This window comes from Salpingoeca rosetta (genome assembly GCF_000188695.1).
Source record: "Salpingoeca rosetta unplaced genomic scaffold supercont1.30, whole genome shotgun sequence".
NCBI classification, from domain to species: domain Eukaryota; class Choanoflagellata; order Craspedida; family Salpingoecidae; genus Salpingoeca; species Salpingoeca rosetta.
The window spans coordinates 512,995-526,246 of NW_004754904.1; the positions used below are offsets into that span (position 1 = coordinate 512,995).

At 55.9% G+C, this 13,252-nt stretch overlaps 5 protein-coding genes across 5 annotated transcripts in view; 3 read left to right on the top strand and 2 right to left on the bottom strand.

The window, feature by feature from the left end:
* PTSG_12963 (uncharacterized protein) overlaps positions 1–2,240 on the top strand; it is a gene marked incomplete at both ends in the record, with an annotated part of 4,013 nt that extends 1,773 nt beyond the window's left edge. The window contains 9 exons of the mRNA XM_004989246.1: positions 121–172; positions 292–335; positions 642–648; positions 818–903; positions 1,009–1,105; positions 1,261–1,370; positions 1,611–1,700; positions 1,825–1,938; positions 2,109–2,240. Coding sequence (XP_004989303.1) covers positions 121–172; positions 292–335; positions 642–648; positions 818–903; positions 1,009–1,105; positions 1,261–1,370; positions 1,611–1,700; positions 1,825–1,938; positions 2,109–2,240 — 732 coding nt within the window. The remainder of the gene's footprint in view (positions 1–120; positions 173–291; positions 336–641; positions 649–817; positions 904–1,008; positions 1,106–1,260; positions 1,371–1,610; positions 1,701–1,824; positions 1,939–2,108) is intronic.
* A 156-nt stretch (positions 2,241–2,396) lies between these two features.
* On the top strand, positions 2,397–4,079 carry PTSG_09940 (uncharacterized protein; the record flags this gene model as incomplete). The annotated part of the gene is made up of 5 exons (XM_004989247.1): positions 2,397–2,500; positions 2,641–3,148; positions 3,402–3,452; positions 3,577–3,667; positions 3,805–4,079. 5 exons carry the CDS (start codon positions 2,397–2,399, stop codon positions 4,077–4,079), a joined length of 1,029 nt encoding a protein of 342 aa, XP_004989304.1.
* A 1,325-nt stretch (positions 4,080–5,404) lies between these two features.
* Positions 5,405–7,855, bottom strand: PTSG_09941 (uncharacterized protein; the record flags this gene model as incomplete). The annotated part of the gene is made up of 8 exons (XM_004989248.1): positions 5,405–5,681; positions 5,987–6,113; positions 6,213–6,285; positions 6,528–6,623; positions 6,870–6,958; positions 7,080–7,146; positions 7,449–7,528; positions 7,735–7,855. The coding sequence occupies 8 exons, from the start codon at positions 7,853–7,855 to the stop codon at positions 5,405–5,407; spliced, it is 930 nt and encodes a 309-aa protein (XP_004989305.1).
* Positions 7,856–8,055: 200 nt separating this feature from the next.
* On the bottom strand, positions 8,056–11,066 carry PTSG_09942 (STE/STE20/YSK protein kinase). The gene is made up of 6 exons (XM_004989249.1): positions 10,681–11,066; positions 10,334–10,522; positions 9,662–10,031; positions 9,134–9,279; positions 8,587–8,750; positions 8,056–8,291 (listed from the first exon to the last, which is right to left on the bottom strand). Exons 1-6 carry the CDS (start codon positions 10,840–10,842, stop codon positions 8,261–8,263), a joined length of 1,062 nt encoding a protein of 353 aa, XP_004989306.1. The 5' UTR covers positions 10,843–11,066; the 3' UTR covers positions 8,056–8,260.
* Positions 11,067–11,647: 581 nt separating this feature from the next.
* PTSG_09943 (uncharacterized protein) overlaps positions 11,648–13,252 on the top strand; it is a gene marked incomplete at both ends in the record, with an annotated part of 2,093 nt that continues 488 nt past the window's right edge. Inside the window, 2 exons of the mRNA XM_004989250.1 lie at positions 11,648–11,773; positions 11,821–13,096. Coding sequence (XP_004989307.1) covers positions 11,648–11,773; positions 11,821–13,096 — 1,402 coding nt within the window. The remainder of the gene's footprint in view (positions 11,774–11,820; positions 13,097–13,252) is intronic.

A 13,252-nucleotide genomic window follows, 5' to 3' on the forward strand; every position in this document is an offset into this window, starting at 1 on the left:
CGTTCCTCCTCCGTCTCCTCGTCTCTTCGTCTCGCAAATTCTGCTGGTTGGGACCCTGTTCCTCGTTTGCGTTCCTGTCACACTTGTTCACACACACACACACACACATACACTTTGCAGATGGCGTTTGGGGATCTGGCGTTGCACTCATTCCCTGGTGTACACAGACCACGTACGAAACAAGAAGGAGGAGAGCAACGAAAAGAACAACCACCACCACCACCACCGATGGCACACTTGCCACCTGGTGTGGATGCCGCCGCTTGCCCTCCTCGCCTCTCGTCCTCACAGCGCTCGGCTTTGTCATCCGTGCAATCGCGCCAGCAGACTGGGTTGTATTGAAATGATTGCAGCCAGGCAAGGCTTTAACAAGAAACACAACGAGCAGTTGGCATGGCATGACGTGACACGAATGTGAGACAGTGAGTTGACACAGACACAGGCTGAGACAATGTCACACACAGACAGACAGACAGACAGACAGACAGACAGACAGACAGACAGACAGACACACACACACACACACACACACACACACACACACACACACACACAGACAGACAGACACATAGACACACGCACACGCACACCCACCAAACGAAATTTTTATTTATTTTTTTTCTCCCGCGAAATTTGAAAAGCGCAAGAGTCAGAAACACGAGAGACACAGACACAGACAACACACACACACACACACACACACACACACACACACACACACACAGCGACCCCCCCCCCACACACACGTTGCGTGTGCTGTGCCCGTCTTCTAACACGCTGAGCTTTGTTTTGTGCATTTGCCAACATCACATTGCAGCACACGGCGGCGATGGTGCAGAGGGTGTGGATGTGATGCCGTACTTCTCCACGACCGCCTTCACTGGTTATGACGACAGCCCCCAGGTTCGGTCTGTGCTCGTGCCTGTTCAAACTCAACCTGATGCGTTTGAATGTCATGGGTGTGACCTTACTTCTACCGTGCTTCTCCCATGTTTCCTGATACGTCAGGGCTTCTACACCGTGTATCGAGAGCTTTTCCAGCGCATTGTTGAAGATGAACAGCTCATCATGAAGCTCTCCAGCGACAAGGATATTCCCAGCTTTGGTGTGTGTGCGCGCACATGCGTGTACATGTGTGCTGCTTGTGTCGTTGAGAACAGCCAACAAACAAACCGCATGTGATGGCCGCTCCTTTTAAGCTGTTGTCGTGTCGTCCTTGGTTGCGTTCACCACCCTGCTTCGCCACCACCACCACCACAGGAGACAGCAGGAGTAATGTCCAGAAGGTCGTCCGGCCATTTTATAAGCACTGGGATGCATTCACCACGCGTCGCCATTTTCATTCATGCGATAAATGGGACCTTCGCGACGTATGTTGGGCTGTGATGCTTTTGTCTGCCTTTGCTTGCATGGCCTCGTCTTGTGGTTCACCCTGGCTGGCGTTCTTGTGACAGCGTGTCACTTCCATGCTGGAGGCCAACAGGAGCGCTTGGTCTTCCTTGCCACATTTGTGCGCGGCGCGGAGTACATTGCCGTGTGCGTCACAGTGACGATTCGCTTGTGTTGCGCTGATGTGTCGCTTGTCCCATCTGCTGCTGGTGATATCGCAGGCACCCAACCGCCGCGTGCGCCGGCTGATGGAGAAGGAGAACAAGAAGTTGCGAGCGACTGCAAAGAAGGAATATGTGGCCACTGTTCGGGTGAGCGATCAAGTGGTTTCTTGCGTCTGTGCATCGGAATGCCAACTGCTGAAGCGTGCTTCGTTTCAGTGTGTACGTCTCATGTCTCTTTGACTTGCCTTGCTTGTGCGCACCTGACCCACAGCAACTTGTGCGCTTTGTCAAGAAGCGCGACAAGAGGTATCAGCGCTACCTGGAGGAAGTGCGCGAACAGCGTGAGCGAGCACAACAGGAAGAGCAGCGCAGACAAGAAGCAAAGGTTGGCTTGCCCCACTTGCGATGTACGCATGCTGTGAGCGCGCGCTCTGTGCATCTGTCTGTGCCTGCCGTGTGCTTACTGCGCGTGTGCGCTGCGTCATCCGTGTGGAATGTGGTGCTGCTGGACTCTCGCCTGTTTTCAAATGCATTGCGTCCACTCCTCTTCGCCAGGAAAAGCGCCTCGCCGAAGAGCGTGCGCGACAAGAAGAACGGCTGGTGGCTCAGGCACAGCGCGTGATGGCAGACCGGGAGGATGATCTTAGCGCCCTTGACGCGTACTTTGATCAGCAGTTTGGTGCGTGAGCCAGTGAATGCGACTGTTTCTGTCCCACCCTCTTTCCCGAGTGCCCTCGTTTGCTTGCGTGTATCGTATCTCATGTCCTCCTTTTGCCTTTTGCTGTGTCTTCGGCGAGCACGATTGTCTGTTGCGCTCGTTCCACCGCACGCACCTGATTCATTATGGTTGGTTTCTTTGAACTCCCAGGCGATGCTGATGAGGAAGATGACGCTGCGGAACGGCACGAGTGTGTTGCGTGCAATAAGGTCTTCAAAGCAGCCAAACAGTACGTTGGGCAGACGCGTGACTTTGCAGGAAACGGCGAGAGATTTGCACTCGTCAACTGACTGCGCGTTGGCTCCTGTCTCTATCACTCGCTTTCCACGCACACACACATGCACACACGCACACACATGTGCAATGCAGGCTGGCGAATCACGAGCGGTCAAAGAAGCACAAACAGAAGGTGGAGCAGTTGAAGCGCGATCTGCTGGCGGAAGACGATGCTGCGGCGGAGATGGATGTGGCTGTCGGGGACGATGAGCGCGGGCTGGGTGGCCTGAACACAGACGACGTGGACGGTGATGATGATTTCTTGGATGAACTTGAGCAGCTGAGCTTGCGGGCCTTCTTGGACGAGGAGGAAGAAGAAGCAGAGGAGGAAGAAGAGGAAGACCAAAGCGAGCAGGAGGATGAGGAGGAAGAACAGGAAGAAGAGCAGGAGGAAGAGCAGGAAGAAGAGGAAGAGGAGGAGGATGAGGATGAGGATGAGGATGAGGAGGATGCAGTCAGAATGGAGGTGCAGTATGCTCGGGCATCTGAAAGCGACGGCGAAGGTGAGGGCGATGAGAACGTAGCTGAGGGTGCGACGGAAGCTGCTGAACCATCCGATGGCCAGCCATCTTCGTCCCGACGCCGGCGTCGCCGTCGCAAAGTAGGAGAGAATGAGAGGGATTGCTTGGGGATGGGCTGGTGGAGGCAATGCTCACACCCAGAGAATACGAGGGAAGCAGACACACACACACACACACACACACACACACACACACACACACACACACACACACACACACACACACACACGACAGGCAGACCCCCCCCCCCAACACCACACATATTCTCGACCACACTGTCATAGTCCTGTTTTGCTCATTACCTTCACACGCTGCCTTGAACGTCTCGAATAGGACAAGAGCAAACAACCAGCCGTCAAGCCTACACAGCCAAAGGACACAGAGGTGAGATGATCGTTGTTCGATCATGTTGAATCTTGTGTTGCTCTTGCGGCTTGTGTGGGGCTCCAAAGTCCAAATCATCTCAACTCGCTGGTGCATGCGCGCGCGTTTGTGTATTTCGGGTTAGGGATTGGCTTGCAACGTGTGCGGCCAAGGGTTTTCGAGCAGAAACAAGCTTTTCCAACACATCAACACCACCGGGCACGCGCTCCACCCGAGTGAGTTGTGCTGCGCAGTCGCAGACAGCACACCGTGTCGTGTGGCCTGCCAGTACAGTTGCGACCCAACCGCATTATGTTCACTTGCACGGCACGCTCACGGCTGTCTGTACATGCTGGATGCTTTTCTGCCACAGAGTACGCCAAGCAGCAGCAGCAGCAGCAGCAGCAGCAGCAGCAGCAGCAGCAGCAGCAGCAGCAGCAGCCGCCGGCGGAGAAAGCACGAGAAGAGGAGTCAGCAGAAGCGCCCCAATCGTCGCGTGTGCAACAGAGGCGGCAGCGCGGCAGGAAGCAGGGCGGGCTGCTCCCAGGGAATGACATCAACGCCCAGGATGACGACGATGATGACGATCCGTGGGCTGATGGTCCGCGCGGGAAGCGCGGGCGGAGAAAGCGCAAGGGCAGGCGCTGAAGTAGCACAGGTCTGCACTCGTCTTGATTTCGCATCACACACACGCCCGCACACGCCCGCACACGCCCGCACACGCCCGCACACGCCCACACACATACACACACACACACACACACACACATACACACACACACGCACACACACACACACACGCACACACACACACACACACACACACGCCATCTCTCTCCATGTGCATACATTGTCTATGAGTGTACGTGCGTGCGCGTGCGTGTGTGCGTAGCGGCCCAGGCGTCGGCAGTCGCAAACACGTGCGTTTCGTGCCAGCGTTGGCCAGCTGTCACTTTTACTTGTGAGTGCACGGGCACATGTGTGTGTGTGATTCCATGGCTTGCATATTTCAAACAGGCATAGACAAACATACACTGAATCAAAGATGCCAGTTGTGACCACATCATCAGCATGCGTGTTGTGGCGAAGCACAACCACGCAGGCACACACACACACACACACACACACACACACACACACACACACAGGCACACACACACAAACACACACACACACACACACACACACACACACATACACCAGCAAGGGGGAGAAGAGGCGGCAAACGCCAGAGAAGAAGGAACAAACGGCGAAAGCGCTTTTCGAGTAGCAGAACAAGTGGTGGGGGATTTCTGGTCAAAGTTGTGCGCGCAAGAGAACCACACATTCACGTGCCGCGTCCATGCCGATGCATCAGATACTCGTACGCTTTTGTCATTTCCTGCTCGTGTGCATGTGTGAGTCGGGGTGTTTGGGGTGAGTGAATGGGTGAGACAGTGGGCAAGTCAGGCGCATGGGCAGTTCATATGATCCCGCAAGCAACGACGGTTGATAGCTCACCATGAATTGGGCTGCGCATTCCTCCGTTGGGCACCTGTGCAGTGACAGCAACACCTGCGTGAGGACACGTTTCAAAAAGCAATGGCGGCATGCAACCGCGATTACCATCGCTTCAAGAACAAGCAAGCAAGCAAGCAAGCAAGCAAGCACGCATGCAGAGGACAAATGCGAACTTGTCTGGGTGGAGGTGGCGTGCGCGGCGACGGTACGCCGTCTTAATCTCCCGGATGGACGCCCCCGGTGCAAGGTCAAGCGTTGACAACGCCCTGGAGACACACACACATGCACACACACATGCACACGCACATGCACACGCACACACACACACACACACACAGACACAGTGGTGCACATTCAGTGTGGATGTGTGTGAATGAAGAGAACGTGAGTGTTGTGGCATTCATCTTCTCCCTCACCCAGCCTTTCTCAATCATCATCATCACCATCACAAGCCACGTGTGGCGGTGTGGAACCTACGAGTCAGCTCGCGCAGAGGGCCCCTCGATGGCTTCCCAGATTTGTCGCTTGCACTCGTCAAAGTCTGCCGAGCACTGGATGTAGAAGAGATAAAACGCCTGCTTGTGCTCCTCCCACTGCGGCGAGTTGATGTACACGTAGCAGTGGCCGGCAACTGTGTCCTCCTTCTCGTTGAGTTCGATGCGCGAGTGGAACGCAAATGCGCTGGTGACGAGCGCCCAGAAGAGGGCAACGCGGAAGAAATAGCGCAGCGCACGCCACCACCCCGACGGCCTGGCGTGGCGGGGGAGGTGGCGGAGGAGGAGTTGGGGGGGGGGGGGGGAGGAAGGCAGTGATGACAGGGCAGGCGATAAGTGTTACAGCATGTCGCACGCGGAACGCAGGTGGGTGGGGTGGATGAACCCGGCGTCACACCTGAAACGGCTGATGAACACAGACACAGACACAGACATACATACATACAAACACACATACAAACACACATACAAACACACACACACACACACACACACACACACACACACACACACACACACACACACACACACACACACACACACACAAAAGATGCGGCGCACCGTGGGAGCGCGGCCATTTCCTGTGGAGACAGGTAGCGGCGAGACCACGCGTAGGCGGCGATGGCCACGACGGCCACCCAGAAGCACGACCCGGCGTCCCCGTACTTGACGTGATCCACCTCCCCAGCTGCAGCGGGCCAGAACAGCATAGCAGGTGAGCGGCAGCAGCACTGAGGAGACGGTGTTGCATGTGAGAATTGATACCAGTTGTGGCTCATCACCAGACCTTCGTCACGAAGCGCAGCGGCGAGGAGAGCCTCCATGACCATTGCGCCAATGAAGGCACCGCGCGTGTTGCCCTGGTTGTCGTGGAGTTGACGCACAAGGTCGTGCAGAGGTGTTAGCAGCGTCCAGGGCGAAGGATCGCAGGTTGTGGAAGTAAGGGCACAACGGCACAGGCTTGAGCAGATAAGCAACACGGAAAGAGAGACAAAAGCGACAGAGAGAGAGCGACCTCATGTAACTTCACACACACACACACAGACACACACACACACACACAGACACACACACACACACACACACACACACACACACACACCTTTCTGTATCCGAGGTCACCAATGTTGGCGACCGTCCACGCAGCGGCGAGGCCTCCGAATATGCCGGCGATTCCAGTTGGCCACGGCAACGAAAACTGGTGTTCCGCCATGCAAGTTCGTACACATACGAGTACAGCGTCAGCCACTGCACAAAGTGAAACAAAGCCAACTCCTCAAACTCCACGCCACACAGACAAACAGATGGACAAACACAGGGCCCGGAGACAGACAGACAGACAGACAAACAGACACACACACACACACACACACACACACACACACACACACACACACACACACACACACGCACAAGTACACCAGCACGTCACGATGCGACTCACCCGCGGGTCTTGGGGAACAGCCCAAAAGGCAATGAAGCGCAGGTACATGGCAAAGATCAGCTGGCCAATTGTTCGCACGGCGAGGACGGCTGTAAATGGTGTACAGGACAATGGCGTGAGGGAGGAATACAGGCTTGTCAATGCAGCGCCAGCGTGAGGCATCACGAACAGCAGGGAACACAACAACGGCCGTGCTAGCAATCAGGGGACCTGGTTTTCGACTCGCTTGCAGCAGCTGCCGGCGGTTCACCATGAACACGGATGTTTTGTTGACCTCCTGCACGCGCACAGCACCCCGGGACGAGCGGCATTTGGTGGGATGTATCACAGAAAGTGCAGGGGAGATCAGCACGGTCGTGTGTGGTGGTGCATGTGCGTCTGAATCAGGCAGAGCTCGCTGTCACAACCGCAATGAGGGACTTGAGTGTCTGTGTCTGTGTCTGTTCGCGTGAACTCGTTCGCCTGTGCACGTGCCAGCACATGGCTGTGTGTGTGATGCGTGTGTGACGCAGTTATGACTCGCGGTCTTGTTAGCACTTGAACAAGCATGTATGGCGCCGCGAGAGCAGCAACACGTACGTCCAAATATGTGTTGATGCGGAACATGTCGTAAATCAGGCCAATGCCAAATCCTCCAAAGCTAATGGCCCAAAGGAATGCTGCCACCAAAACGGAACGGGAGGGAGGCATGAGCGGCCAAGCAAGCAGGGACACCTTTGTGACGCCACAACCCAACGTCCCACAACAGCACACTCCCTGACGCAGCGACAGACACAGCACACCTCACACATGCACATACACAAGATACAAACACACACACACACACACCACACAGAGTTGCGCAGTTGCCCATCCAATGGGTTACCTTGGAAGTCTCGCTTGAGATAGTAATGGTGTGCACCAAAGCCACCAAACAGCAGCCAGCGCACCCACACCCCAAACGATGTGCGCTGTGGCTCCCTGCGCCGACCTTCCCCTGCCATCATGCGTGCGGGCTGTTGCAGTGGTTCTTTGTTTTGGTTGTGGGATGTGTCAGACAATTCGGAAAAGTGTCGGGCATCTCAACAAATCATCTGCTCTGTGTGTGTGTGTGTGTGTGTGTGTGTGTGTGTGTGTGTGTGTGTGTGTGTGTGTGTGTGTGTGTGTGTGTGTGTGTGTGTGTGTGTGTGTGTGTGTGTGGTGCAAACGGTGGGCTGGGTGGTTGTATTCGGGCATAAGCTTATGCGTTACGCGAAGCGTGCTGCCATCACAGCACAAAAACTGGTCAGCCCACACAGGCGAAACAAAACTGTGGTGATAAAGGATACACACACAGACACACACAGACACAGACACAGACACAGACACAGACACAGACACACACAGAGCTGCAGCAGGCATCAATGGTGGTCCTAAAACTCCCATGCGAGCGGGTCATCATAACTGTGCGCAGGAGGCAAAACGAACAACGACAAACGTCAGCAGCAGGGGTGAGATGAAATGCGGCGCAACCCTCATGCGCAGCGTCATGTGCAAGTTGGGTAACACCGCACGCAATCAACAATTCGAGGGACACACACGCACACACACCAAATTCCACCAATAACGTGCCCTGCACACAAGCACACAACGAACAAATGCACGAAAGAACGAGCGAACGAAACACACATGAATGCACACAATCAAGGCTTCAATCCCCCACATACACACACGACACACAGACACACCAACGACGTACAATTGCCGCCTGTGCTCGGCGTCATCGTCATCATCGTCAGAGCTGTCGCCTTCATCTGCGTGTTTGCTGTCAAAGGTGTACGTCTTCAGCAACTGGCACAGCTTCTTGGTGTTCTTTGCGCCTTTGATTGGCTTCACCTTGAGCATGTGCTCGGCAGTCGCCCGCTGCACACACATTCACGGACGAGACGGGAGACGCGCGTTGAATGTGTGTGTGTGTGTGTGTGTGTGTGTGTGTGTGTGTGCACGTGGGTATGTGTTGGGGCACAGATGTGAGTAAGAAGTGGATGCGAATGCAAGAGCGCTTACACCAATGAACATGCTTCGCTTCCATATGGGAGGGCGGGGGAAAGTACAAGGGAAAGCGCATGACCAGCTCTGTGTGTGTGTGTGTGTGTGTGTGTGTGTGTGTGTGTGTGTGTGTGTGTATGCGTTGAGTCACACAGACAGACAGATTGGCAGAAAGACGGTGACAGAAGCAGACAGACACACACACACACACGCACACACACAGACACACACGCACACACACAGACACACACACACACCTGCTGCGGGTCCTTTGTGAGCATCTTGCAGCAGCAGTCGGCGTAGGGGCGTGTGTGCTTGACTTGCAGCGTGGGGGGATCGTTGGCAGCAAGCAGCTGCATCGCCTTCAATGGGTGCTGGTCCGAATACGGCGGCGATCCAGACACTGCACGCAGCAGCCGCGGGGGGGGGGACGCCAATTCCCACATCACACAGTGGAAGTGAACAGCAGGGCGAGGGAGATCGAAGGGTTACTCAGAGCAAAAGTCATCAGAAGGCGATGGAACAGCAGCAGGAGCTGGGCAACACCAGCACAGCACGCCACCACACCTAAACACCAGGGGATGTGTGCAGATGCACCAAAACACGCACACAGACACGCTACAAGCAGGAACATAACGCCATACACGCACGCTCGCGCACGTACACACAGACACACACACATACACAGACACACATGCGCACACAGACACACACTCACAACCACACACAAACACACACACACACACACACACACAAACACACACACAAACACACAACACACTCACCCAGTTCGATAGCAACAATGCCCGCAGACCAGATATCACTGGCGGAGCTCACGCCCTTCCGGCGGATAATCTCTGGTGCCATGTACAGCGGCGTGCCTGCAAACTGCTTTGCATGATTGTTGCCGTCCGCCGGCCGAGGCCGAGCAGCGGGGGGCAGCCAGTCCTCGTAGCATGACGGCGCCGACGTTGTTGGAGCGCTGGACTGTGTTTGGGCGGGCGCGTCGGTCTCGGGCGTGGAGGCGGCGCCCACTTGGCCCACTATTGCCACGCCAAAGTCACACAGCTTCACAACGCCGTCGTGTGTCAAGAGGAGGTTGTTGGACTTGATGTCGGAGTGAATCCACCCAAAGGCATGCATGTATGCCAGGCCCTGGATAAAGCCAAGGGCAAGCACATGTGTGTGTGTATGTGTGTGTGTGTGTGTGAGAGAGAGAGAGAGAGAGAGAGAGAGAGAGAGAGAGAGAGAGAGAGAGAGAGAGAGAGAGTGTGTGTGTGTGTGTGTGTGCGTGTGTGTGTGTGTGAGTGAGTATGTGAGTAGGTGCGACACGATGGGCTCTGCGAAGGATAGGAATCCTCCGCTGCCGATCCACAAGTACACACACACACACACACACACACACACACATGTGCACACAATTATACAATCACGCAAGTATACAATCACACACGCACCTGGAGCATGCCGCGTAGAATGATGGCTGCGACTGCTTCTGAGAGGGGTCCTTGGGCTTTGACAATATCGGCAACGGAGCCAGCAGAGGCCAGCTCCATGGCCATCCACAGCCGCTTTCCTCTCAAAGTGGCCGAATGCAATCGCACTAGATTCTCGTGTTTGCTCATGCGCATCACCAGCACCTCCCTCTGCGCGCAGCACGTGGCGTCATCAGACACAGGCAGACGAGCGCCACCATGTGAGTAAGTGCATGGATGTGATTGCGTCAAGATGAAGAAAAAGGCAGATCAAATCAACAAACACCGTGCTGCAAAGCCTGCAGTGTTCAATGTATGCATGGGTTTACCGCAATGTCCTCGATGGCGACGGGTGTGTCCAGATCCAAGACCTTGACTGCAAAGTGAGGCGTGTGCTTCTCGTACCGGTGGCGGCATCGATACACCAGGGCAAAGTTGCCTTTGCCAATGCATTCGATGCGCTCAACATCCTCAAGCAACCGCCTGCTCATCTTGGCGTGAGCCTGTGTCGCTTGCAGAAGGCGTGCCCGTGTGTCTGCTTGTGTATGTGCGACAGTGACCAGGGAGATTCGGAGGGCGGGAGAGATTGGGGAGCAGAGGGGGAGGGGGGAGGTGTTGGTTGGTGTTGTCTTTGCTTCTTCCCGTTCTTCTTGTTTGTTTGTTTGTTTGGCTTGTAGATGTTTCTATGGAGATTTCAACAAATTCTCTACAATCATGCGTGGGTGTGAAGGATGGCACAACATGCACGCACGCACGCCATACACGCACGCGAACAGCAGGCAGCGATGACATGATGTGCCCATGCGAGTGCCACGGGCCTGTGAGTGTCACGGGCGTGTAAGGCGCCATGCGCGTGCGGTCGCCACGTGTAGCCACGCACTTACGCCATTGTTATCGTGATTTTTGCGTTTGTCTGTGGTCGTGAAAACACTTTCCAGCTTCTCATACACTTTTCCCTCGCACACACAAACACACTTGCTTCCTACTACCTGTGACAACACCTTCCAGCTGTCATTTTCCTTCAAGCACCTCTCCCACTCCCACTCCCACTCCCCTCTGCCCCCCCCCCCTTTGTTCACGAAGACGCTGCCCGTGGCCGTGTCCCATTTTTCCTTCGCTCCTCCTTCTACTTGCTTTTTCTCAGCCCACCCCGCCACCACGTGTGTTTCACTTCACCCATGTCAGTTTCGTCTACTGTGGCCGCCCTGCCCCCACAGCAAGGTCCCAGCCCCCCTTTGCCTAGATCACCTCCAGCCAATTCGCTCACAAGACCAAGACCAAGACCAAGACCAAGACATGAGGATCGTGGAAATTGGCGCCAACTTCATGTCCGTCATCCTCACGCACCTCCTGCAACTGGGCGTGCATCCGGACATGACGTTCTTGCAGCGGCAGGTGGCCATCACGGAGAACACCAAGAGCGTTCTTCGTTTTCTTCTCACCTTGGTGCACCACGTGTGCGGGCGCAGGAGCATGTGGCGTCGCTGCGCGTGAGTCGCTGCCCTGCGCTGCACACGGCGGTGCTCACGACAGACGTGTGCTGCGCTTTCATGGTGACCAAGTGCTCGGGCGCGAACACGGTGGTATTTGAGGGCGCGCGCCTCGGTGCCATGGAAGTCACCTCGTGTAGCGTGATGCTCATGCGGGTGACTGCCTTGGATCGATTGGGCAGCCTTGTTGTCCGCAACTGCCGCCAGCTGTCATCCCTGTACTGCACGCGCGACCCGGCATTGCGGCTCTGCTTGACCAATCTGCCACAGCTGCGCTTCGCAAGGATCCCCATGCTGGCATTCCGCCTGCTGCCGAGCGCAAAGCCGCGCCTTTTTGCTTCTGCCTCTAGTGGGGGCAAGCGCATGCGGGAGTTGAGAGTGCTCAAGTGCCCGTCGCTGCCACTGCTGCGGCTGCCGCCAGGCGACGTCTCTTCCATCAGCACATGCGCGCTGGATGTGGTGGTGTCGACTGCCGCTGTGTGCACGCTCGCCGAGTGCTGCGGCCAGCTTGAGCTGCGCGGTACCGCGGCGGCGACATTTGCGCACGACCCGCATCCGCTGCCGGCGATGGCCAAGGTGGTGCTGCTTGGCGTGCACTCTGACGAGCTGACCAGGACTGCTTCTCTGCCACGCGCCGTAAAGCGGTGTGATGTGGTGATGAGGCACGGCGGCTTTGACCCAACGGCGCTGCTGTTTGTGGCCGACATGCCCATCCGCGGCGACCCGGGCCTCTCGCTTCCCGTCGTGAGCGGACTGGATTTGCTGCCCCACACAACGCGAGTGGTGGTCAAGGAGTGCCGTGTCATGGGCGACATTGCTGCCTCACTCTCAGCCAAAGTGGTGCTTCGCGACTGCATTGGAACGGCCACCGTGATGGAGGCGCGCAAAGTGCACGTGTTTGGCCCGCGCATGCCCACCCTTGAGCTGCACGACGTTGAGCGTGTGGAGATGATGGGCGTTGACGATCTCAGTGTGGCCGAGACGGAAGACGTCGTGTCCATGAAGCTGGACGACTGCGAGTTTGAGGGCTTTGCCGAGCTGCGTGGCGTGCGTCGGCTGACGCTTTCACGCTGCATGTTCTACAACGTTCTGTCGCTGCCTTCGTTCAGCTACCTGCGCACCGTGCACTGCGCTGGTCGAGAGTGTGCAGACAACACCTCAGGGGCATGGCCATCGGTGTGCTTCCGCAACGAGCGCGCGGCGGTGATGCGAGATGCCCTGTCCGACGGTGGGCTGGCGCTCAACGAGGCTGAAGGTGATGATGATGATGATGATGATGATGATGATGATGATGATGATGGTGATGATGATGATGATGATGATGATGATGATGATGATGATGATGATGATGATGATGATATGATGATGATGAGGAGGAGGAGGAGGATGATGATGATGATGATGATGATGA

Coding starts and splice junctions, on each gene's coding strand:
- PTSG_09942 (XM_004989249.1), bottom strand. CDS start 10,842: ATGAGCAGGCGGTTGCTTGAGGATGTTGAGCGCATCGAATGCATTGGC. Junction 10,032..10,333: donor TTCTACGCGGCATGCTCCAG/GTGCGTGTGTGA, acceptor GGCTTTATCCAG/GGCCTGGCATACATGCATGC. Junction 9,280..9,661: donor CATTGTTGCTATCGAACTGG/GTGAGTGTGTTG, acceptor TGCTGCGTGCAG/TGTCTGGATCGCCGCCGTAT.